Source organism: Chelonoidis abingdonii, chromosome 3, assembly GCF_003597395.2.
Source record: "Chelonoidis abingdonii isolate Lonesome George chromosome 3, CheloAbing_2.0, whole genome shotgun sequence".
NCBI classification, from domain to species: Eukaryota; Metazoa; Chordata; order Testudines; family Testudinidae; genus Chelonoidis; species Chelonoidis abingdonii.
Genome location: NC_133771.1, coordinates 148,949,599 through 148,972,600, shown reverse-complemented (window position 1 = coordinate 148,972,600; position 23,002 = coordinate 148,949,599). Strand labels below are relative to the sequence as shown.

The 23,002-nt window shown below is 39.7% G+C and overlaps 2 protein-coding genes across 9 annotated transcripts in view; one reads left to right on the top strand and one right to left on the bottom strand.

Moving 5' to 3' along the window:
* Positions 1-10,034, top strand: part of QPCT (glutaminyl-peptide cyclotransferase) — a 33,151-nt gene extending 23,117 nt beyond the window's left edge. For all 4 annotated transcript variants that reach the window (XM_032805198.2, XM_032805199.2, XM_032805197.2 and 1 more), the window contains 4 exons: positions 3,841-4,017; positions 4,594-4,693; positions 5,384-5,500; positions 8,606-10,034. In XM_032805198.2, the coding sequence (XP_032661089.1) occupies positions 3,841-4,017; positions 4,594-4,693; positions 5,384-5,500; positions 8,606-8,751 (540 nt within the window). In that variant the 3' untranslated portion in view covers positions 8,752-10,034. The remainder of the gene's footprint in view (positions 1-3,840; positions 4,018-4,593; positions 4,694-5,383; positions 5,501-8,605) is intronic.
* A 6,703-nt stretch (positions 10,035-16,737) lies between these two features.
* Positions 16,738-23,002, bottom strand: part of SLC30A6 (solute carrier family 30 member 6) — a 33,647-nt gene continuing 27,382 nt past the window's right edge. For all 5 annotated transcript variants that reach the window (XM_075064210.1, XM_075064211.1, XM_032805190.2 and 2 more), the window contains 5 exons: positions 21,567-21,686; positions 21,158-21,260; positions 20,701-20,748; positions 19,962-20,030; positions 16,738-17,973 (listed from right to left, as the gene is read on the bottom strand). In XM_075064210.1, coding sequence (XP_074920311.1) covers positions 17,476-17,973; positions 19,962-20,030; positions 20,701-20,748; positions 21,158-21,260; positions 21,567-21,686 — 838 coding nt within the window. In that variant the 3' untranslated portion in view covers positions 16,738-17,475. The remainder of the gene's footprint in view (positions 17,974-19,961; positions 20,031-20,700; positions 20,749-21,157; positions 21,261-21,566; positions 21,687-23,002) is intronic.

The following is a 23,002-nucleotide window of genomic DNA, read 5'->3' as shown; positions in this document are numbered from 1 at the left end:
ACCGGGTCCTTTAAATCACCGCCAGGGAAGCCGGTCCAGTCCAGCACAGTATACCGGCTTACTTTCACCTCTGGATAAAATGCGGTTTCACTTATAACACAGTAAGGTTTTTTGGCTCCCGAGGACTGCGTTATATCGGGGTAGAGGTATATTTCCCCATGGTATATACTAATGAACTGTCATTTAAAAATCTTGATTTTGCATGAACTAGCACAGTTGTTTATATAAACAAATCCTGGCACCAATTTAGTGGTTTGAATCTTTAGCAAGTACTAAGTCAGTATTTAATTTCAACTTTTCATTTCATGAAGAGACAGTATTTTAAATGTGGGTGAAATAATTACTTTGCTAACAGATTTCACAGGCCATCATTTGTACAAAGTATTTTGGGATTCATCTGATGAATACATTATCTATGACCTTTTGACTCTACTTGTAGTAGCATAATAGTCTACTATGTTCTCGGCCAAATTTATTAATATACAGAGACTTTGAGTTGTGATTTCTATCCCAATGCTCTTCCAATTTATTTATATTTACGTAAAGCTTAAAATACTCTAGATCATAGATATCTTTTTACATTATTCAGACATGGAATATTTTAAGCAGAAAAAAAATCAGGCATAGATACTTCTTTTCTTAAAGTTATTTTAATTCAGATTCTCCTGGTATACATATGGGGGTAACTGAGCTCTGGGGTGATTTAAGAGGTCTGTCTTGCAGTGGAAAGAACAAAGGGGAGTAACTGAAATCTCTACAAAATAGCAGGTGTTTCACAGCAGAGCGGATATCAATATTGCCCTATCTACACAAGGGAAATTTTCTAAGTTTCACCATTGTTTACCCTGGTTCAGCTGCATCAGTGGTAGCAAGGTTGGGAGCTTTAGTGCATACAGGGCACTGGATGCCACCACCACCACCTCCACCTTTTTAACGCTGTTTGGCATAGGATTAGTGGATACAATGGTAAAACCACCAATGGCAACTCTCTAGACTAGGTGTCCCAAAGTTACTAATATGGATGGAACAGACCAGGTATTAGCAATGGTGGAAAATTTTACGAAGTGGCCATACTGTAGACAGTGCCTGTGCTGGGAACATGTGGTAGATGAGGAGAAAACACTCCACATGGATAGCTCCTTTGCAGCCCTAAATACAAATGTCATCTTCTCTGCAGATGGCAGTGCCTTAATTTTTTATTTTATTTATTTATTTATTTTGGTAGCTGAAGAGGAAGGGTCTTTTTGACACTTTTCAGGATACCTCTGGTGTCTGGGATGAACCAGTACCACCTGCTTACAGCAGGAGGGAGCCCTGTCTGTGCCCACCAGGGTGACGCTTTGCAGCCACAGGCTGCTGGCAACACCGCTTCAGTCTGGGGTCTGCAAGCCCCTCTCTTCCCCTTTGCAAGCTAACAATTCACAGACCTCATTTTGTTACACTTGAGTGCCCACTCTCTTATCTCTAGATGCCTGCAAGGCACACCAGTGGAAGCAGTGCACCCCAGTTTATCACTCTCCTTCGTACAAGTTGCTTATATCTATAGTAAAACCAAAGTGAGGTTTATTTAACAGGGCTTAAGACTCAAATAAAAGCAAGCATAAGGGTTTGGAAACATAAGGTAACAGGTAAAAGAAAAACATAAAATACAAGTTCTAGCCTATACTCATTAATAATTTACTTTCCTGGCTAATAAGGTATTTCTCACCCAATGAATTTGCTCTTACAGCATTTGTCCAGTCCAGAAAACTAGGATCCACCTTTCATGAGCTATCCATTACAGAGGAGAGACCCTGCCAGCGGAGATAACAACTTGTGATTTTTTTTCACTTCTTATACAATGACAGACTGTTTCTTACCCCTGGGGGTTCCTTATTCAGAGACTTTTTTGGGGTGGGGGTCTTTTGTTTCTTCATAAATCCTCAAGTCTGCACCTGGTCTAGACAGTAAATACTGGGCTGGCTCCACGGACGTCCATGGTTCTCAGTGTTGACTGAGTTAGCCCAGAGACCCGCCTTGCCTCAAGTGGCAAGTTTCACTTCAGCAGTTTTGAAACTCAATATCCTATGTAACTAAAACTATTTCCTGTGCAAACATCACAAAATAACCATGACAATCAGCTAGTTCTTAAGTTTCAGCAGAGCCCACACACAGCCCCCTTCAGTGAAATACTGAGAATTTGGTTAGACATGGGTCAATATACCTGCCTGGGTATGTGTGTCACAGTGTTCCCTTTCCATAATGTGGCAACCAAAGGGAGAACGGGGGTTAAAATCTCAAAAGAGTAAGCAACTGAATCAATAGGTTGTGCACAGTGTTATTGTGTATAAAAATATGCCAACTAAGGTATTTTATGAAAGCTTGTAATATTTTGAACTTGATGGTCTTTATGTATTGTGACAGACCGAGGCCAGTGGGGTACAGGAGCCTGGTAGAGGACAAATATACTGGTCACTGGATGAGTAGTTTTCTGTTCCCTGAGCGACCAGAACAGGGGCTGCACTAGAGTAATCAGGAACCTGCTAGAACTAATCAGCCTGTCTGCCTTAATTGGAACACCTGCAGCCAATCAAGGCACGCTAATCAGGGCTAATCCAGTGCTGCTGGAGGACTGAGGAGTACAAGTGTTATCAGACACCAGGAGGAAGGTCCTGTGGTGAGGATAAAGAAGGTGTTTGGAGGAGGCCATGGGGAAGTAGCTCAGAGAGTTGTAGCTGTCATGCAGCTGTTACAAGAGGCACTATAGACAGCTGCAATCCACGGGGCCCTGGGCTGGAACCCAGAGTAGAGGGCGGGCTCAGGTTCCCCCTAAACCTCCTAACTCCTGATCAGACACAAGAGGAGTTGATCCAGACTGTGGGGAAGATCACTGAGGTGAGAAACTCTGCCAATAAGCGCAGGACCCACCAAGGTAGAGGAGGAACTTTGTCACAGTATACAGACATGGCTATTAGTAAATGTATTTGTATACGTATAGAGCTGTGCTCATGATCTGTGCTGCAACATTTAGCTCCACCTCACAGCAGAGTGGTGAAGCAATCAGGCAGGAAGGGGTTGCATTCCCACCCAGCCCTAGGAGATTAGCTCCAAGCACCTAGCATTTCCTGGATTGTATAAAGACAAACACTGAGCCATTAGGATTAGTGGGACAACATTAAGACATCCTGTCTGAAATTTCCCCACCCTAAATAATGAAGTCACCATGCCAGGATAGTGACAGTTTTAAGGCACCCAATGTTACAAGACAGGCAGTGACAGAAACCTTTACTGGTCTGGGTGACCCCCAAAATGACACCCACATCCTGAACTTTGGTTTTAGGGTCAGATTAAGGCTGCACATCACCCTGCAGAAAAAGAAATGTCACTATTTTAATGACAAGAGTGCCTTGTTCCTCACTGTTTTCATGAGACTCAGTACACACAAACATGACAAAAACCACAGCTCATTTATGAGTCTGTTTGCTGAGGCTGAACTCATATCAAGGATTACCACAAATGCTAATCTCAGCTGACATTAAATGTTTCAGCCACCTGGTACTGCAGACCTCTCTCAAGTTATCCTCATATAAGTCAGAGATGTGAAACTTCTAACCAGACAGAGTCCTCATAAATGAATTGTATCAACACAGGCTGCTTTTAAGGCATGACAGTCTTTATCGTGATACCACAGTATAGGCATGGAAGGCTGAAGATGTGGGAAGGTTTGAATATGAGCGGTAGTCCTTTCATGTGATTCGTTAAAAACGGACTAACCATGAGAAAGCTGCAGGATCAGACCCTGTTTCAATATGTATTTCCACAGAAATTGAATGTGACATTGCTTTTGACATTCCTCAACAGACCAGCTCAGCCTCCAGGCCAGATCTTTCACTTCAATTGATTTTCTTTGATGGTGAAGAAGCCTTTGTGCAGTGGTCTCCTAGCGATTCCCTCTATGGATCTCGACACTTAGCGCAGAAAATGGAATCTACTCCCCATCCACCTGGTGCAACAAATACAAACCAACTACAGAGCATTGTATGTGAAAACTCCTTTAATTTCCAAATGAATTCCTAGTTAAATACCATACAACTCATACAAAGAACTACTGTGAAATCAGCCAAATTCCACCAAGCGAGAACTCCACCAGATAATGGGAGTGAGCGTATGGGTTTGTTTTTGTTTTGTTTTTTAAGAGAGAGAGAGAGAGAGAGGGGCCTTACTTGCTTTCTGCCTCTCTTTCCTGTGCCACTTCAGTGAGAAAAAACAGGGACAACTGGAGGCAACTTGCTCTTATTTTTTCTGCAGGAAAAAGTGTGAGTTGCAACTGCTCACACCAGGTCTGAATCTGGCCCATTGCATTTTGCAAATCATGCTGCTCCTTTTTTCCCTGGTTAAAGGTGCTGTTGTGTATTAAATCTCGCTCCTGCCTCTCATTAGCTCTCTTCACACATAATGAGTTGATTATTGGTTCTCTGCTCAGAATTATTGAATTAGTGAAGTGAGAAGCAGCAAAGTCCTACTCTCTCACTTGTACTCATATTTATATGGCATATTATTTCCTTAAAAGACTTAATGAAGCTAAAAGTTTTCATTTTTGTTTTACTCCTATAGGATCTGTTTGTGTTACTGGATTTAATTGGTGCTTCAAACCCAATCTTTCCCAATTATTTTTCAAACACTGCCCGATGGTTTAACAGACTTCAAGCAATCGGTAAGGACGGTTATCCATCAAAGTAAGGGCTCGATCCTGAAAGCCCTCTTCAGCACTGTCATTCCTCCCCTGGAATTCAACAGTTCTTCATGCAAAAGAGTTGTAGGTTCAGACTCTAAAACTGTGATAGCCACTTCCAACCAAAGCAAGTTATTAAAATTTTTAAGGTGCTTGTTTTTGGTAAAATTGTCCTTGCTAAACTCTGTTTTACTAACACGTATAGGGGTTTTCAAAGATTTATTACCTGGTTCACATAATTCTGTAGTTTAATTAACTGGGAATTATTTTTTCTAAAAAAATAAAAATCTAACATTTAGCAGGAACTTGAAAACTGCTATGAAAACCCTAATATACTTGTGACCGCTAATGAAATGGCCCAATGGGTAGCCTAGAAACATGGGAGTCAGGAAACATGGGTTCTAAGACTGTCACTGTGGGACCCTGGCCAGGTCACATCCCCGCCCTCCCCCTGCGCTTCAGTTATCCTCACTTTACAGGTGGGGAAACAACAGCCATCTTTCTCCACTGACTGATGCCAGGTGAACACAAATTGTTTCCAATTGTTTTTCCCTCTTTGATGTGAAAAATATCCTATACTACACGAGAAAAGTTGTTCAGTTGACTATATTATTTGAAAGATATTTTACTGTCAAGTATAAATTTAAACTTTGTTTACATTGTGAATTTTAGAACGAAAGCTACATGGCTTGGGTTTACTGAAGAATCACCCTTCTCAAAGGCAGTATTTCCGGGGTAATGCCGCTCCAAGGTTGATTGAGGATGACCATATTCCATTTTTAAGAAGAGGTACTGGAATCCATTTTAAATATTTCCTAACTAGCATATGAGTTTACTGTAATTTCAGGGGCAGATGCTTATTTTAAGCAAGTGAGCATTGGGTATAGGCCAGCATTTGCTAACCTAGTTCCTTAAATCTGAGGCTCCTAAATACATTTTCAGAGGGGCTAAGCGCCACTGATCTCAAAGACATTTCATAGCAGCAGAACACAGACCTTCCTTTTCCAAAAGCACAGCTCCCCCCATCTGAGCTCAAAGGAATCTCAGTACACACACTAGCCAGTTTGTTACAGCACAGTTGAGACTAGTGAATTAATCTATTCTTCTTCACCTTGGCACTTCACAAGCATAAAAGGGGAACTTGGCTTAGAGACTTCATTGAGCTGATATCGAGAGCCTTAGACAATCCCAGGAACTTTTTCGCTGGGTTCTCTAGTGTTTATTCCTCCCTACTTTAATTATATATCAGAGGGGTAGCCATGTTAGTCTGGATCTGTAAAAGCAGCAAAGAGGCCCTGTGCACTATAGAGGACTTAAAGAGTTTGGAGCTGATGACTTCCGTGGGTAAGTACCACACTTCATCGATGCATGGGAGTGAAATTCAGGTGCAGGTGTGTATATATGATGCAACAAAGAAGCAGGTTAGAGAAACAAGGTAGTTCAATCAGGGAGGATGAGGCCTCTCAGCATTTGAGGTGTGAAAACAGGGAGGAAACGGTTTGGTGTATGGCAAGCCATTTCACAGTCTATTATTAATCCTGACTGATGAGCTTCAAATTCATACTGCAGATGCACACACATCAAGCTCAGGATTAAATAAAGACTGTGAATGCTTGCCAACTACAAAACCATTTCTCCATTCCCTTGTTTTCAACACCTCAACTGCTAGAAAGGCCTCATCTCCCTGATGAACTAACTTGTATCTCTACCTGCTCTGCTGCATATATTCCTCCATACGTGCATTACCGACAAGTGGTATCACCACGATAAGCGCAGCTCCAAAAGCTTGTAGTCTATGTCAAGTTCCTCCCACATCTGACTTTAGGTCAGATTGGGATCGGCATGGGACACTTCTAAGCTTTATTACTACCTTAGTGGTACGTGCTGCCTACCCCCCAAAGTACTACTTTTTCCCTGGTAGTTTTGAGGACTGTCACCAATATCCGTGGTGAATCAAGATACAACACTTGGATCTTAAAACAAGGAGACTAAAATCCATCTCCCGCTGCCTTTCCCACAATTCTGGTGATCCAATCCACCCGTGGATCTAAACAAGGAAAAATAATCAGCTATTAAGAAAAAGGCTTTATTATCAGAAAACGAAGTAAAAGAAAATAGCTCTGGAGAGATAGCAATCCAGCTATCTCACAGTACAACGATTCAAAACACAGAGGGTGTTCCCCTGAGCAGCTAAATTTTAGTTACACAAAAAAGATCCAAATACCAATTTTGATAATTCCCCATTAATGGGAACCAAGAGCAAGTTAACAATAGAAAATAAACATAAACTATTTGTATCAACCTTCCTAAAACTACTACCTATAAGAGGCTGGTTCCTTGATCTCTTTCAGTCCGGCTGAAACTGAAACTCTAAACAAAGGAAAACTTCCCTCCTTCCTTTTGAAACATCTTGTTCCCCCATTGGTTCCTCTGGTCAGGTGTCAGCTAGGCTAGGTGAACTTCTTAACCCTTTACAGGTAAAAGAGGCATTAACCCTTAACCATCTGTTTATGACAGTCTATAAGGTGCCACAGGACTATTTACTGCTTTTACTTTAATTATGAGGCTTGTACTGACCCCCAGCCTGCTTCTGTTGCCAATCTAATGTGTTCACTCTAGCCAGCTGCAGGGCTTTGACAAATGCAAAACTGAGGTTCAGTCCAACCCAAGCTCCTCTGAAGGTCAGATCATGCACAACTGAGTACGGTGATGAGCACAGTATGGTACAGCTCATAGTTGAAGAAAGCAGGGCAGGTGCCACTGAGGCATAGGCTGTTAAACACCTTACATGTGTGAGCTATGGCGAGGTTACCAAAAAGAAGCCCCAGTGAAAAGGTGGAGAACCACCACCACAGTCACCAGACACTGCAGGTGACAAGCTCCTCTAACATCATGGGAAGGAGGCAAAGAGGTGCATCTTACTTCTTTGCTTTTTGGGAGCTGTGTGAACAAGGGGGTGGTAGGGAACAGGATGGGGGGGAAAGAGTGGTAGGTGGAGAATAAATTTAATTGTCCCTCCCACAAACAGTTCCATACCACAACCATGCCCACCTCTCCAATGGCTTGGTGCCTGAGGCTTTCACCTAACCAGCATTACAGAGCCATCATGCTGGATATGCTGTAACAAAGGATGCTCCATTTTACAAGGCAGTAAAGGGACAGGTAAGGCATCCTAACCAATCCCAATCAGGGAGCTGGATAATTGCTACATAGAACAGAGCAAGGCTAACATTACGCTGTAACAGGCCCATTCAGAGTTGCCCTGAGGAAAAGCTACAGTGTCTACATGTCCTCCGTAGCTCTCAGGTAAGCACTGTAGGAGCATGACTGCAAGGCTGAGAGCTGCTGTGACAGTCCAACCACAACTACTGTCACAAGTATTTTTAAAGAGTGTGCTGGAAAATTAGTCTTTTTAAAAGACTAATTTTAGGAATCAGAGGTAGCCGTGTTAGTCTGTATCCACAAAAACAATGAGGAGTCCGGTAGCACCTTACAGACTAACAGAAGATTCCCTTCTCTTCATGTATCAGTGTATTTATGCCTGCATCTGTAACTTTCACTCCATGCATCTGAAGAAGGGGGGCGGGGTTACCCACGAAAGCTTAACAGATTTATTTGGGCATAGCCTTTAAGGTGCCACCAGACTCCTCATTAATTTTAGGAATTATACAGTGTATACAGTGGTGAGCTTCTGTAGTCACAAGCTGGGTAAGAGGAACAATGGAAGGAAGCTGTGGCAATACCAGCTTGTTATGGAGTCACTCTGTTGAGTAATAGTCTGACTATAGCCCTGGATTCCAAATGACTTAGATGCTCCACTTGTACTGTAATGCATGCTAATTTAGCACACAAGCCTTTTGGGTGAGTATCTCCAAATTCCTTCCTCTCTTTCAGGGGTTCAAATTCTTCACTTGATCCCATCCCCTTTTCCTAAGGTGTGGCACACTATGGAGGACAATGAACAAAACCTCCACAAACCCACCGTTGATAACCTCAACAAAATCCTACAAGTGTTTGTGCTGGAATATCTCAATCTGTGATAGCACGGTGGCTATGAAGCACTGCTCTGTTTTAAATACTGCTACCAGTCCCAAGCATCAAGTTCTTAATCATTTCTCACCAGGAGATAACTATAATGGAGAGCACTAAAGTAAAGCATGATGTGATGACAACTCTTATTAGTCAGAGGTCAGCTGTCTTTGGCTGCATAGCCCAGTTAAGTCAGATAAAAATGCCTTTAAGCAGGAACCGTCAGCCTGTACAGAACCTGGTCCTCCACATCTGACCTGAGGAGAGAGAAGGGAAACCTGAATTTTTCCATGTCTCTATCAGTTTTTAGTCCAGACATTAAAACTAAACAGAATCCAGATCCTGAATGCAAGTACTTCCTAGTTTAGGGTTTAGCTGCCGTTTTTATAGAGTGAATAACTTTTAAAGTCCAAAGATGGAAATTCGGAGCTCATTACCAACTATAAGTGTTCAGATTATGCCTGTTTTGAGAATGATGTGGAGCTACTCTACCCTAGAAGGAGCTTCCAGAATTCCTGGCATGTCGAGTGAAGCACACCTTAAAAGAGCATGTGCTTAATCCCCGTGAAGCAGAGAAAGGATCATAAATATTGTCTTCTCCCTGTCCTGTCCTTTGTGAGGTGGTAGGTTTGCGCTCAAGGTGGGGGCAGGAACTACACCTATGCCCTGCTCTTGCACAGGCATGTAAGAGAAGAGTGGATATTGGCGGGGAAGGGGGGGAGGGAGAGCAGAGTTCCTGCACACACTGTGCATCCATGCAAGAGTCAACCACAGTTTGTCCCAAAATAAATAAGCCCTTGCAGAACCCACCAGGGAGTGGTGGTATTGCAGAACAAAGCAAAATCAGAACTGATCACATTTTATTTGTGTGCATTTTTTAAACTACAGGATTTAAAAAATATTTTTAAATACAATGCAAGCTGTAGAGTAGTGGCGCTAATGAAATAAGCATTAGAGTAGGTGTAAGGTTCCAAAGAATGAGAAGCAAACAAAAACATCCCAAGAGTGATAACAATTGTCATGGCACTGGCCTGTATTTTAGATTATACAAATAAGCTTTTCTAAACCTAAGATCAATATTTCCGTAACTTCAAATTCCAACAGAAACTTTAAAGGCACTGAACATTCCCTTGCAGCGTTTGCAACACAAAGTTGCAGCATTGTGCTATTATGAGAACCTGAAAATGAAATTTTGATCTTCTATTTTCATTGTCCAAGTTGAGAGAAATGCAAAAGGTAAAAAGCACATGATGGATTTTAAAGTATTTTCAATTTTAATAATCTAAGTCACTGTTTGTAACAAAGGCAAGAATTTTTTCTTTTTAAATGAGATTTTTAAATGTTACATCCTCCTATTAAGATGCAATAATCTGGATGCATTCTCTAAAACAGAGCACAATAAACTTAAATACATGTTTATCTAATTTTAAAGTAAATGTACAATAAAAGTTGTCACATTAAATTAAAATTATTTTGAGTCATTACTAGTATGTGTGTGTTTTACAGATTATGAGAATTTTAAGTTATAATCATTTGAGGTTTGAACATTAATGAGGTTACGCTAATGTCCAAGCAATATAAAAGAAACCTATACAATGTCACTAGGCAGAGAAAAAGTATTAACAAAAGGGAAAGGTACAGAAACTGCCATAAATTTAAAGGCTTCTAAGTTATTAATTTTTTAAAAGTGGTTTGTTTGCTGTGGTTTCATGCTCTGTAAGGCCTCTGAAAATAAAATTTATTGGCATTTTTAACATGTATGACGTGTGGAGTTAGATGCTGTTACTAAGAAACTGCCTGAAATTATAAATTCCTACAAGTCAATTCATTATTTTACACTAACTCACCTATAAAAATGTACTCCTGTCTGAAGTGTGACCTACAAAATCAGCATGGAGCATTTAAGGGTCCCCAGTGCTCCTGAGAAAAGTGCTACACTTTTATTCCCGTGTCACTAGCTGTCACCACCAGCGTTATGAAGTGTCTCAGGTTTCCTCTGGAAGGTAAATTTTTATTCACTTTGCTAAGGGTGACTGTATGTCCTGTTTTGACCGGGACAGTCCCTTTTTTAAGTCCTGACCCGGCTGTCCTGACTTTTTGGCAAAACTAGGCATTTGTCCCGTTCACTCTTGCCAACTGATCATCAACTGTCAAGAGCAAATGAGATAAATGGTCAGTTTTACCAAGAATGTGGGGTGCCACCCTTAGCAGGGCACAGAGGAACATGCGGTGGGGGGATGACTTGGGCAAGTGACTTGGGCCAGTCCAGCTCCACATGAGCGGGGAGAGGAGTTGGGAGAGCAGCTTGGGCTGGCCTCACATGGCCTGAGGGGTGAGTAGCGCAGGCCAATGGGGATTAGCGGCTTGGTCCAGTCCCATGAAGGTGGGTGGGAGCAGCTCAGGCCAGCACCGCACTGGGGTGGGTGAGTGAGTAATGGCTCAGGCCAGTGCCTGATATCAGTGCCGTGCAGGGGGCAGGCTTGCAAGGCTTGGGCCAGCCTGGGGGAAGAGAGGCCTCAGGCTAGCCCCGAGCAGTGTCCCTTTTTCCCTTTGCTACCAGCTCCCTATTTAAGGCCTGAACTGAAAGGCACTTAGCAGACATAGATCTCATTGACTTCAATGGGTTGCAATAGCTCAGCTCTGAGGAGTGAGACTATTCTTGGCCATGACAAGAAGGTCCAGTGGTTCAGATGACACTTGTCCCCTGGGCTCATAAGAGCTAGGGACCCTCCCTAAAGAGTTTCCAGGCCCTAGGGCTCATCAAAAGAGGCTTACCTGGAATAGCACAAGTCTCAGATCCAGAATGGTGGAAGGCATCAGCAAAGGAGATGGTCCACAGTGCAGCTGGAAGAGAGCAGCTGCTGGAAGGTACAAGTGACCCAGAACACCAAGAGCCTAGACAGCAGCTAAAGGCAGACTTAGCCACAGGAAATGCTAAGCTGACAGACAAATCAAAAGCACAGTTTGGGGTGGGGTCTCATTGGTCCAATCAGACAGACACCCAGAGAAAAAACAACACTTGGTAGAAAAAAGTCAGGGTTGGGTTATCACTTACCATTGCCTCAGAAGACAAATGGCAGGAGGTTGGTGGTGGAGCCAATTCAGAGCACATTGGAAACGGAGTTTGTCTTTGTATAAAAGAACTGGCATCTGGACAGCACCTCCCCTTTCCTATCTGCATGGCAAATACTGTGCCCAGGTGAGACACAGCAAAGATGATGAACTCCAGGCCATCTGCTGATCCACAACTTGTAAAACTGCTGCTTGGACCTCCTTCTTGGATAGAGCTGCTACCAGTCAGTCATCTAAATATGAGTTCTTGAATCTTTGGTTCCTGTATGGATACAGTGGCTACTACCAGAGCCTTTGAAAAAGTGTGTGGGGTGCTGGTTATAACAAAGAGGGGAAAGCACTAAGTGTCCTTACACAAAGGATCTCTCTAATGACAATGTATTACTTTACTTGTATTGCAATGAGTAATGCACAGGAGCCCCAGTGATGGACCAGAACCCCATTCTGGTAGGAACTCTATCCACAAACAAAAAAAGACCGTCTCCAAGAATTTACAATCTCTCAGATCCAGTCAGGCCATGCAATTTACTTACTTCCATTGCAGCACTCACTGCCCTGTGAGATTGCATTTGGAGCTGATTTACTGGTTAACCCAGAATCCTCTGCTAGGTAGAATCCTCCCAGCCTCCTCTGCACAACAAAACACAGTCCACACAAACCCTGGATGTCATCCTGCTGAGGCAGAAGCCTCATGGCCATGAGAGTGAATACAATTAAAATCAGCATTTCCCATTTAACATACATAGATACTTGCTCTTTTGTGTGATTAGATACTAAACACATTGACTATGACCAGCTAACAGTGAAATTTAAAATACAATTAGCAAAGGCAAAAGAATGACAAAAATCTTGTATCAGAAGTGTCATATATAAAGTTATTTACAAAAAAAAACTGTAAATTCTGTTAATAGTCTTCATGACTGAAAACGAAGTGGGTATTCACCCATGAAAGCTCATGCTCCAAAACGTCTGTTAGTCTATAAGGTGCCACAGGACTCTTTGCTGCTTGAAAACTAAAAGACCATTTATTATGAAATGCAGACATCAATCAATATACAAAAAGGTAATGACAATTCTTTTCACAAGTTACCACGTTTTTCTCTATTTTTAATCACCACAATTGCCTTTAATTTTTTTCATCACATCAAGAGATTTTGAAGATGGGAGTCTAATTAGTTTTTCTAATTTTACTCTACCCTGATTCTACATGTATTATGAACATGATTACAACAGTAAGTCAACTGAAGAGCTGTATTTCTGTTAGAGCCTCTGTTACCTGCATGTCTGTGCAGTATAGTATATAAAGTGTATAGTAAAGTAGCAATTCAAAATACTTGTTCAGTGTAGTAATATTGCACAGTTCAGTAAAAATACTGAATCTCTAATGAGAAGCTGTGGATTCAATTCTCCTTTGGGGCTTTAAATCAACTGTGTCTTCAATTTAAAATGTGGCTTCTACTAAAAGCAAGCAAGCAGATGCAATGAATACAATAGACATATTTCACAAAAATGAAAAAAATCAATGTAACAAGTAGAGACAATTCTTAAATGCAGCTAAAAAGTATTATACTGTAAAGAACAGTTTTTATGTTGCTAAAACTGCTATATTGAGGGTGATACAATTTAAGGCTTAAGAAGTACAAAGGGCCTGTTTAATATCCTCTGTACTGGGATGAATTTTACCCTAAATGCATGCAACTTCTATGAAAAGCTGCAAACTGAAGGTGGGGTTATTAAACAAAGGTGATTATTGAACCAAAGGTTCTTCTAGTTGAAAATATACAGTACTTCAAAGTTCACTAGCACCAGGTTATGCTTGGTTTTCAGATACCATTATACTTTCTAACACTTTACTGAGCTGACAGTTTGTCATTAATTCATCTGCTAGGAAGAGTAAGTCAGGTCTACAATACACACTTACTTTGGTAGAACTACATCGCTCAGGAGTGTGAAAAAGCCACACCCAAGTGACACAGTTATACCAGCCTTAACCTCCCCACCACGTAGACAGCACTGTGTCGGCAGAAGAGCTTCTCCCACCAACGCAGCTACCACCTCTTGCGGAGGTGGAGTTATTAAGCCAACAGAAGAGCTCTCTCTCGTCGCCTTAGAGTGTCTTCACAAGAAGCGCTACAGTCGTGCAGCTGTGCTGATGCAAGTTTGTAGTGTAGACCTGCCCTAAGAGTTAGATCCCCATCTGTAACTCATGTGAAAATGTACTCTATAGCTGTGGGTCTCAGCAGATTGGCCCCAGGCAGTCCTCACCAAGGTACTGTTCTACAGAACACAGTTTGTTTGTTTTTTCTGCGGGGGAAAGGTGGGGCGGAGCCCTCATCCATGTGTCTGAGTGGACTGATGTGAGTAGTAGGGAGATAAAGTGAAAATGGTTTCTTTGTGTGTGGAATGGCAAAACTCCACAAGCAGTGCATGGGGACAGAGTCTCAAAACCTCAAGTGAAGATTTAAGCTCTGGGGAAGTGTTTGTTCCTTAATTTAACCAGCTCTGGAGGAAATAGGCCTTTATCCTTCTGGTCAAACATATTATCTTCAAATAATATCTGATTAGATTTCAACTTGTGGGTCACCCTAGATACTGACTATGGTGACTGGTGCTCTATAAATATCTAAGATGGGTGGACTAATTTGGTGAGCATGCAAGCTAGCAAAGGGAGAGCCTTTGTGTCGAGGACAGTGGGAGGGACAAGACTGTGTGTGGTGAGCTGGGTGGCAAGGACGACAATGGGAATGGGCAACCTGTTTGTGTAGAGCTGAGAGATGGAGAAGACAATGTAGAGACCACTTCTGTCTGGGGAGCTGAATGGTGTGGCGAATAGTGGGGGCAAGGGGAGAAATAGAAAGCAATATTGCCAGAAGGCCCTTCCACAGGAGCATCATGGCAAAGGGGGAATGAGAAGGTAGAAAATGGAGAAGCCCTTTTGGGATGCACTTTTGGACCCTAGAGAAACATGGCTATATATATATTTATTAAGGCTGTCAAGCAATTGAAAAAACTAATTGTGTAATTAAAAAAAAAAATCATGATTAATCGCACTGTTAAATAATAAAAAACATTTATTTAAATATTTTGGATGTTTTCTACATTTTCAAATATATTGATTTCAATTACAATACAGAATACGAAGTGTACAGTGCTCACTTTATATATTTTTTTTACAAATATTTGCACTGTAAAAAACAAAAGAAATAGTATATTTCAATTAACCTAATACAAGTACTGTAGTGCAATCTTTTTATCATGATAGTTAAACTTACAGATGTAGAATTATGTACAATAAATAACTACATTCAAAAATAAAACGTAAAACTCGAACAAGTTTCTTTATATTTGCAGGAAATAATGGTGCCTGATTCTTGTTTACAGTGTCACCTGAAAATGAGAACAGGTGTTTGCATGGCACAGTTGCAGCCAGTGTTGCAAGATATTTATGTGCCATATGCGCTTCAGATTCATATTCCCTTGATGAGTTAACCATCATTCCAGAGGACATGCGTCCATGGTCATGATGGGTTCTGCTCGATAATGATCAAAAGCAGAGCGGATAGACGCATGTTCGTTTCCATCATCTGAGTCAGATGCCACCAGCAGAAGGTGGGTTTTCTTTTTTGGTGGCTCGGGTTCTGTAGTTTCTGCATAGTAGTGTTGCTCTTTTAAGACTTCTGAAAGCATGCTCCACTCCTCCTCTTGCTCAGATTTTGGAAGGCACTTCAGATTCTTAAACATTGGGTTGAGTGTGGTAGCTATCTTTAGAAATTTCACATTGGTACCTTCTTCGTGTTTTGTCAAATTTGCAGTGAAAGTTTTCTTAAAATGAACAACATGTGCTGAGTCATCATCCAAGACTGCTATAACATGAAACACATGGCAGAACGTGGGTAAAACAGAGCAGGAGATATACAATTCTCCTCCAAGGAATTCAGTCACAAATTTAAACAAGAGTCATCAGCATGGAAGCATGCCCTCTGTAACGGTGGCCAAAGCATGAAGGAGTATACAAACACATCTGGCACATAAAATACCATACAGTGCAAGCTACAAAAGTGCTATGCGAAAACCTGTTCTCACCTTCAGGTGACATTGTAAATAAGAAGAGGGCAGCATTATCTCCTGTAAAGGTAACCAACTTGTTTGTTTTAGCAATTGGCTGAACAAAAAGAGAGACTGAATGGGCTTGTAGGCTCTAAAGTTTTACATTGTTTTGTTCATGAGTGCAGTTATATAAAAAAAAAAAATCTACATTTGTAAATTTCACTTTCATGATAAAGAGATTGCACTACGGTACTTGTATGAGGTGAATTAAAAATACTATTTTATCATTTTTACAGTGCAAATATTTGTAATAAAAATATAAAGTGAGCACTGTACACTTTGTATTCTGTGTTGTAATAGAAATCAATATATTTGAAAATGTAGAAAAAATCCACATATATTTAATAAATTTCAATTGGTATTCTATTGTTTTACCATGCAATTAAAACTGCAATTAGTCATATTAATTTTTAAATCGCGATTAGTTTGAGTTAATCGCATGAGTTAACTGAGATTAATTGATAGTCCAGTTTATTAAAAAATAGTTAAGTGTACATGAAAATTAGGCACAGTCATGTTGCCAATATGGCCCTCAGTACAACAAACACAGAGCACCACTACCATATACTGCGTTCTCTTTTTCTGCACCATTGATATATACTATGCCTGTGAACTAGCTTTATAAATGGTGAACTGCTTTCTGAAGCTCTACAGGAGAAAGACAAAGTCACAATGGAATGAAAGGGCACTTTCAACAATCTGAAGGATGCACTAGTGGCTTATCGAGAGTGAGCCATACACTGTGCATGCAAAGCTATTTATCTGGTTCATACTGTTATGGGAGTGGCCACAGGTAAGAAAGAGGTGCTTCTAGAATATGGAATTTCTAATATTTTATTTCCCAGTATATTGTCATGTAATTTTGCAATTAAAATAAAAAAATACAAATGAGTATGAAACAGTTACAAGAAAACAGTTGAACACTTTGTACCTCAATAAAATCAACAAGAAATACAATTATATAATAAATGATTCCTTAATGTCAATAAGAAATTTAAAAGTCTCAGTTTGTCCTTATACTGGCCAGTAAAATGTGTATTGAGAAAACAGACTTTTCCAACCAAGGAAAATCTAACTGTGACTTTGCCAAAGATTGATCAAATAGTGATCATAATTTTTAAGAAAAGAAATGAGAACTGGGGCAGAACAGATGAATCACTGCTGTTGCACAATCATTCAGTAAAACAATTTAGAAACAATTCACAGTTGAAAAGAATGGAGGATGCTTTGCCTTCACAATTTTGCTCTCTCATGAAACTATGTTCATATTATACTTAAGCACATTATTGAAGGAAAAAGAAAAAAGTGAATAGAAAATCTGCAAGTGAATAAATTCAGTAGCTGTAAAAACTATTTGCAAGTTCACAAGTCTGTCAAGAATTTGTTGCATCATATATACTAACATAAAAAAGTGGAAATGCAATTTAACTGTTTAATAAATATAAACAATACAATTGATCCCAGTAATTCAGAATGGTCTAATGGTTTACAAAAACTGGGCAATTAAAAAAAAATCGATATCCTTATGTACAATAAATAACGCATAATAGAGTTTATTATGGCTGGGATTGACCTCGAGTGCTAGTTCCATATCTGCTTGGCACATTTGTAAAACCAGTCCTGAATCCTTGAATTGCTCCCATCCCTGGAATTCCAAGTCCTTGATTGAATACATTGCTGTAAGGTACAGATCCATGATTAAGGCCCAATCCATACGGTCTTGTCTGAGTGTTTAAAAGGATGACTGGGTTCATATTTTTGCCCGGTGTGTTAAAAGAAAATTCTGGAGGTGGGCTGCTAGGTTTAGCTGGAGTGGATGTAACAGGGTTCAAATTATCAGTAGTCTTTAAAGGTGGCATTGGAATAATATGATGATCTGAAAGATTCAACATATTGTTTGCAATAGGCCCAGATGTTAAGGTAGGTCTGATCCAATCATCTTTGAAAATCTGGACAGTCAAAATAGAGACTAGAGTGTACAGTCGATTAGTCACATGAGCAAGTACCATTTGTTCATTAGCATCTCTTCGAATTCGTACATGTACTGATCCAGCCTAGAAAGTGAACCAAAACAAAAAGCAACCAGGCTGTTATAAGACTTTTAGGTAGAGATCCTGATTTGCATTAAACATTTTAGCTACAAGGAGAGCTAAACAGTATCTTATTCAGCACAAACCTGGAGACTACTGTGGCACATCAGAGCCACACTTAAGTAATTCCATAATGAGCACAAATTTCCATGAGGCCAAAACACTGGGAATGGGGATAGGCTGAGATTCATATCTGGGAAATTTAGATTATTTAAACATTATGCACTTGGTGTTAAATATTGTTTATAGTCAACAGTGAAGTGAGGGCAGAAGCTATAACATGACAGGAGCAGATGGAGAGAAGAAGAAAGAGCATTAAAACAAAACTCCAAGTTGAGGAATGCACGTCATTGTGCTGCTGCTGAATGCAAGAGACAACACCTGTATCAGGTGAGCTTGAAGGTAAGGTAAGAACAGAAGCATTGCCACTAACAGTACACAGACTCAGAGCTCTGTGTCTGAAGTGATTACACTACTGGATATAATCTGTGTGTGGTGTGCACTTGCCTGACCCTTACTAATATTTCCCTCTCCCATAACTTGAACTAGTACTCCAGACAGCATGGGAAACAAAGTTCTGTCCCTCATTTGCCTTTTGCATCCATCTAACAAAGAATTTGACCTGCAGCAAATGCAGTTAATGGCTGATTTTCTTTCTGGTAGCACTAACTAGCAAGAGTTTAGGCAGATCCTGGGCATCACTCCAATTTCCAGTGCAGATTGGAAGGTGCCCAGTACAAAACAGACAAGCTGAGGTGCAAAGGTTTTGTAAAAATTTGTGGAGAATCCACTGAGTCCAATGTATTCCCACCGCATGACTTCAGTAGTTCAGTAACATCTGGTATTTCAGATAACAGAATAGGTGACTCCAGAGCCTCCCTTTCCTTATCAGCAAATTTGGGTAAGTTAACTTTGGCGAAGAAGCTCCTATGTTTTCAGGGTATGACGTGCTAAGAATAAAAAGGAGAGAAAAGTTTTAAAGGACTCTTAATTCCTGGCTGTCATTGAGTACCTGATCCCCTGCTTTAGTTTCAGTAATAATTTCCTTTGTGTGTCCATTTTATATCACAGAAGAAAAAATAGCTGTTAGAAAGTTTAATAAACTCCATATTTTCCATTTAGGATCTTATTAGGTGCTCCTCTGTAGTATAGGGATTCTAGTTCTGTTTTAGGATTGCTAGAGCACATATGGGTCAGTTGAAGAGACCATATTTTCCTTTTCACTTCTCATAGCTGAGCTTTTTCTTCCTCAGAGACAATTCCAATTAACTTCCCGTAAGATAAAGCCATAGGAGAATCCCGTATCAATTGATTTGGCACTAATCATTGATGACATTTGGAAGAATTTTTAAGGATCCAAAATGGTAGCTTTATTCCAAAGTTGTTGTATAAGTCAATGATTACTACACCAAGAAGATTCAACTCTTAACGTCCTCTGACAAGTCTGAAAACTGGTTATCAATGCATGGTTCAAAGCGAAGATTTCATGGAGGGCGCACTCTAAAAATCTAGCCTGTAGTAAGAAGAGTGCATAGCTGAGAAACATATGAAATTGCTGCCAGTGGTATTGGTCTCTTTCTAGACATAAAGTAGTTCTATATTTATGATACCACTCTGAATTGTGATCTGCACTTCTTTAGCAAAAGATTATTATGGTGAATCTGTGACATGATGCCTCTGTATATAACCAAAAATTGCACCTTGTTCAGGGTGGGAGAAGAGGATTCCAAACCTCACTCTAAGTTTTCAGAAAAGTGCTGCAATTAGTGTAAAAAAAAAATCCACTCAAGCTTTATTTAACAGGAAGGGGGAAAACTATATTTTATGGCATCTGAATTTCTAAATTCCATTTAAAATAACGAGAGATCTCATTTATTTATTAATTATTTAGCTAGGAGATTAAAGATAATGTTCCCTTTTTAAAGAACAAGACAATCTGGCACAAAACATACCAAAGTACCAAAGCCCAATGTCCAGAAATGCTCATTTCGAACCTCCAAGACACCATCCAAAGTGGAAACCTAATTTAAAAACACAAATATGTGGTAAATTATCATTAAAGAAAATGTTTCCAGTCTTTTAGAAATGTAGATTAGTTTAGATAGCTGAGCTGCAGATGATATTGTCAATATTTCATTTTGCACTGTGAACTCTCTCCAACTAAATTTTCATAAGGGACTTTATTGAAGAAGATGCCACTAAACTCCTAGATATATTTATATCCAATGTATTCCCACTATCTGAAAATGTATAATTTCTTCATATAGCAAGATCTGTTTTTGCAACACCCAGGCTCTTTCACGAATGCTTACAACTCCTCTATTTGTTAAAATACAAAAGGAACTCCCATTTTAAGCCTTCTTAAAACAAATTGCTGCAAACTCTTTCAGTGATAAATTATTACAGATTGAACATATTTTAAAGAAGATCTGTACCAATTTAAGAACTTGAACACTTCTATAAGACATAATCAACCATACTGTCTAATTTAGATTGTAAGCTTTGTATTTCTTTTACACACACACACACACACACACACACAGTACAAGTGTAGAATTTTCATTTGCAGTCAGATTTATCTTTTGTGGGATGAACACTTGAAGGACCTGTAGGTTTTCACTATGCACGTTCAGCCTTTGTATTGAACTTCTTTGCTGTGCATCTCATGTGACATGTTATACGCTAACTTACCTCTCTAATAAGTTTATCTAGCTGACCAATCACATGCGGCGGGGTTGTCTGAAAATAATCAAAAGAATGTCACAATAAAAACAAACAAACAGATGCTAATTTGGTCCTAATCTTAAAGCTATATTAATTTTATTATGATCTACTGTCTGCTGCCTTTATAATTTATAGTAGTATAGTCCTTTAAATGTAATTACTTGAGCGGGTAGTTTACTAAACTCACAATGCTGATAGTATATGTAACAACAAAGCAACAACTCAATCAAACTTATAGACTGCATCTGTGATTGCTATGATTCCATGATACACAGTTGTCTTACATCAGAAACTTCTTCAGAGTTTAATCGTGTATCATTTCTTTCTTGTGAACATTTTTCATTTACATGTTTAATGGTGGATATCATTAAACATGTACATTTTTAAAAAGGTAAAATTAAAACATTGTCTGACACTCTCTCACCTGAAGTAATACTTTTCCACTGTAGACACTCATAGGGTACATGGTACCAAAAGTCATCAGAGCAATAGCTATTGCAGAGGCTGTATCTACGGCAAAATAATTGCTGCAACAAAAAGGGTAATTTTAAATGACGTGCTTTGTTTCCTAGGGTATCTGCAAGCCATATGCCTTTCTTTTAAATGGCAACCATTGTATAGCTAGAGAGAGAGAACATGCAAAAATTCACTAAGCATATGTATCTGAAACACACAACCTTTTAAAAAACAAATGTGTCTCAATGGTTATGGTTCGTGTCACATGTGAAATTTCAGCTTCTTATCACATGATCAGTGCTTGCAAACCTAAAAGGAGATTTCCCATGAATTATACCCTAAAATACTTATTTTATTTAAATAATTATTATACGTACTTAATTTCAATTAACATATACGTAATGCAAAGAGCGAAAGCACCAGCAAGATCAATCAAGACAAAAGGATTCATTCGTGGAAGGAAGATACTGCTCAACCCTGGAATGATTCCACATAGACTGCAATAAAACAGAAAAAAGCAATCGTCAGCTAGCAGTTGTTGTAAGTGCTGGAAAACTACACCTGCTACTCCAACATACAATAGACCACTTCGAGGATCACACAGGCAGGATGTTGCTGCTGACTGGGTTAAAAGCCTTTTTATTGCTTCTGGAAGTTAAATGATCCTCTTTGTGAGCTACAAAGATTAATTATTTTCAGGCCTAGAACCATTTATGTCTCCTCCTCTTACTCAATTTAAAATCAAGTGCTTTGCGAATGGAACATTCCTATCTTTTGCATCTTAATTATATTTAAACTCTTTCCCAATTTTAAATAAAGATTTCTAATCTTATAAGGAAACAGAAGACAAAATTACAGTAAAGTACACTAGATTAATCAGTCTTTTAGAAAATATTTGCCACAAATTTTAACTGCGATCAAGTGTTAATGCCCTTCTTGTTAACAGATCTGACTGTGTCTCCTAGACCCTTGTTCTGGAAGCCCCTTTAAATATCTGAAAAAAATCACATTTTCCAGTCTTTTTTAAAGACAGCTTTCTATGCTGTTCCCCATAATACTGGGTTGCCATACAATAAGTCAACCTCATTGTCTTGTCTATCTAAATCTTGTAGACATTAACCCCCTCAATTCTCTACACAGTACTCTTAGGGTTGCTCTTCCAAAGCCCTTGTACAGTGGTACCATTATTTTTCTTTACATTCCTAACTTTTTATTTATGCAACTTAGAAACTATTGACTCTTTGTCATGTGCACATATTGAGATGTGACCTTCACAGTCCTGCTTCTTGCTACACAGAGTCCCTTTCATCTTGTCTCATCTAACTTGCACCATTAAGGGCTTGGTCCAATAAGGTACTATGGACTCAGGTTCAGGATGTACTTAAGCGTACTGCGGGATCTGTTTAGCTCGTTGAAGGATCGAAGTCTTTATGATTACAGTAACTTGTGCTTTTTTCGCTCCGTCTATTACACCTGATATCATATTGCCCACCCCACTCCTGAAATGCTTTAGGGAACAGGTAGGTTTTGCAGCATGTCCAAAGTGTTATGCAATATGGTTTAACATACTTAATTATAGTAAAAAGTTCTATCTAAAGATAAGGTATTTGTACTGCTGACAGCATACCATACACACAGGGATGTGTAAGGCTCAAAACAAATATTTTAAATATCTGGCAAAGGCTATTTGCAAATTATCTATATTATTTGGCATTCAGTGTCCAAATATACTAAAAGGGTTAACAGCCAAAAACACGACAATGTTTCAGTTCCTGGAAGAGAGACCTTGTTGTGGCTCTGCAGCCAATGGGGG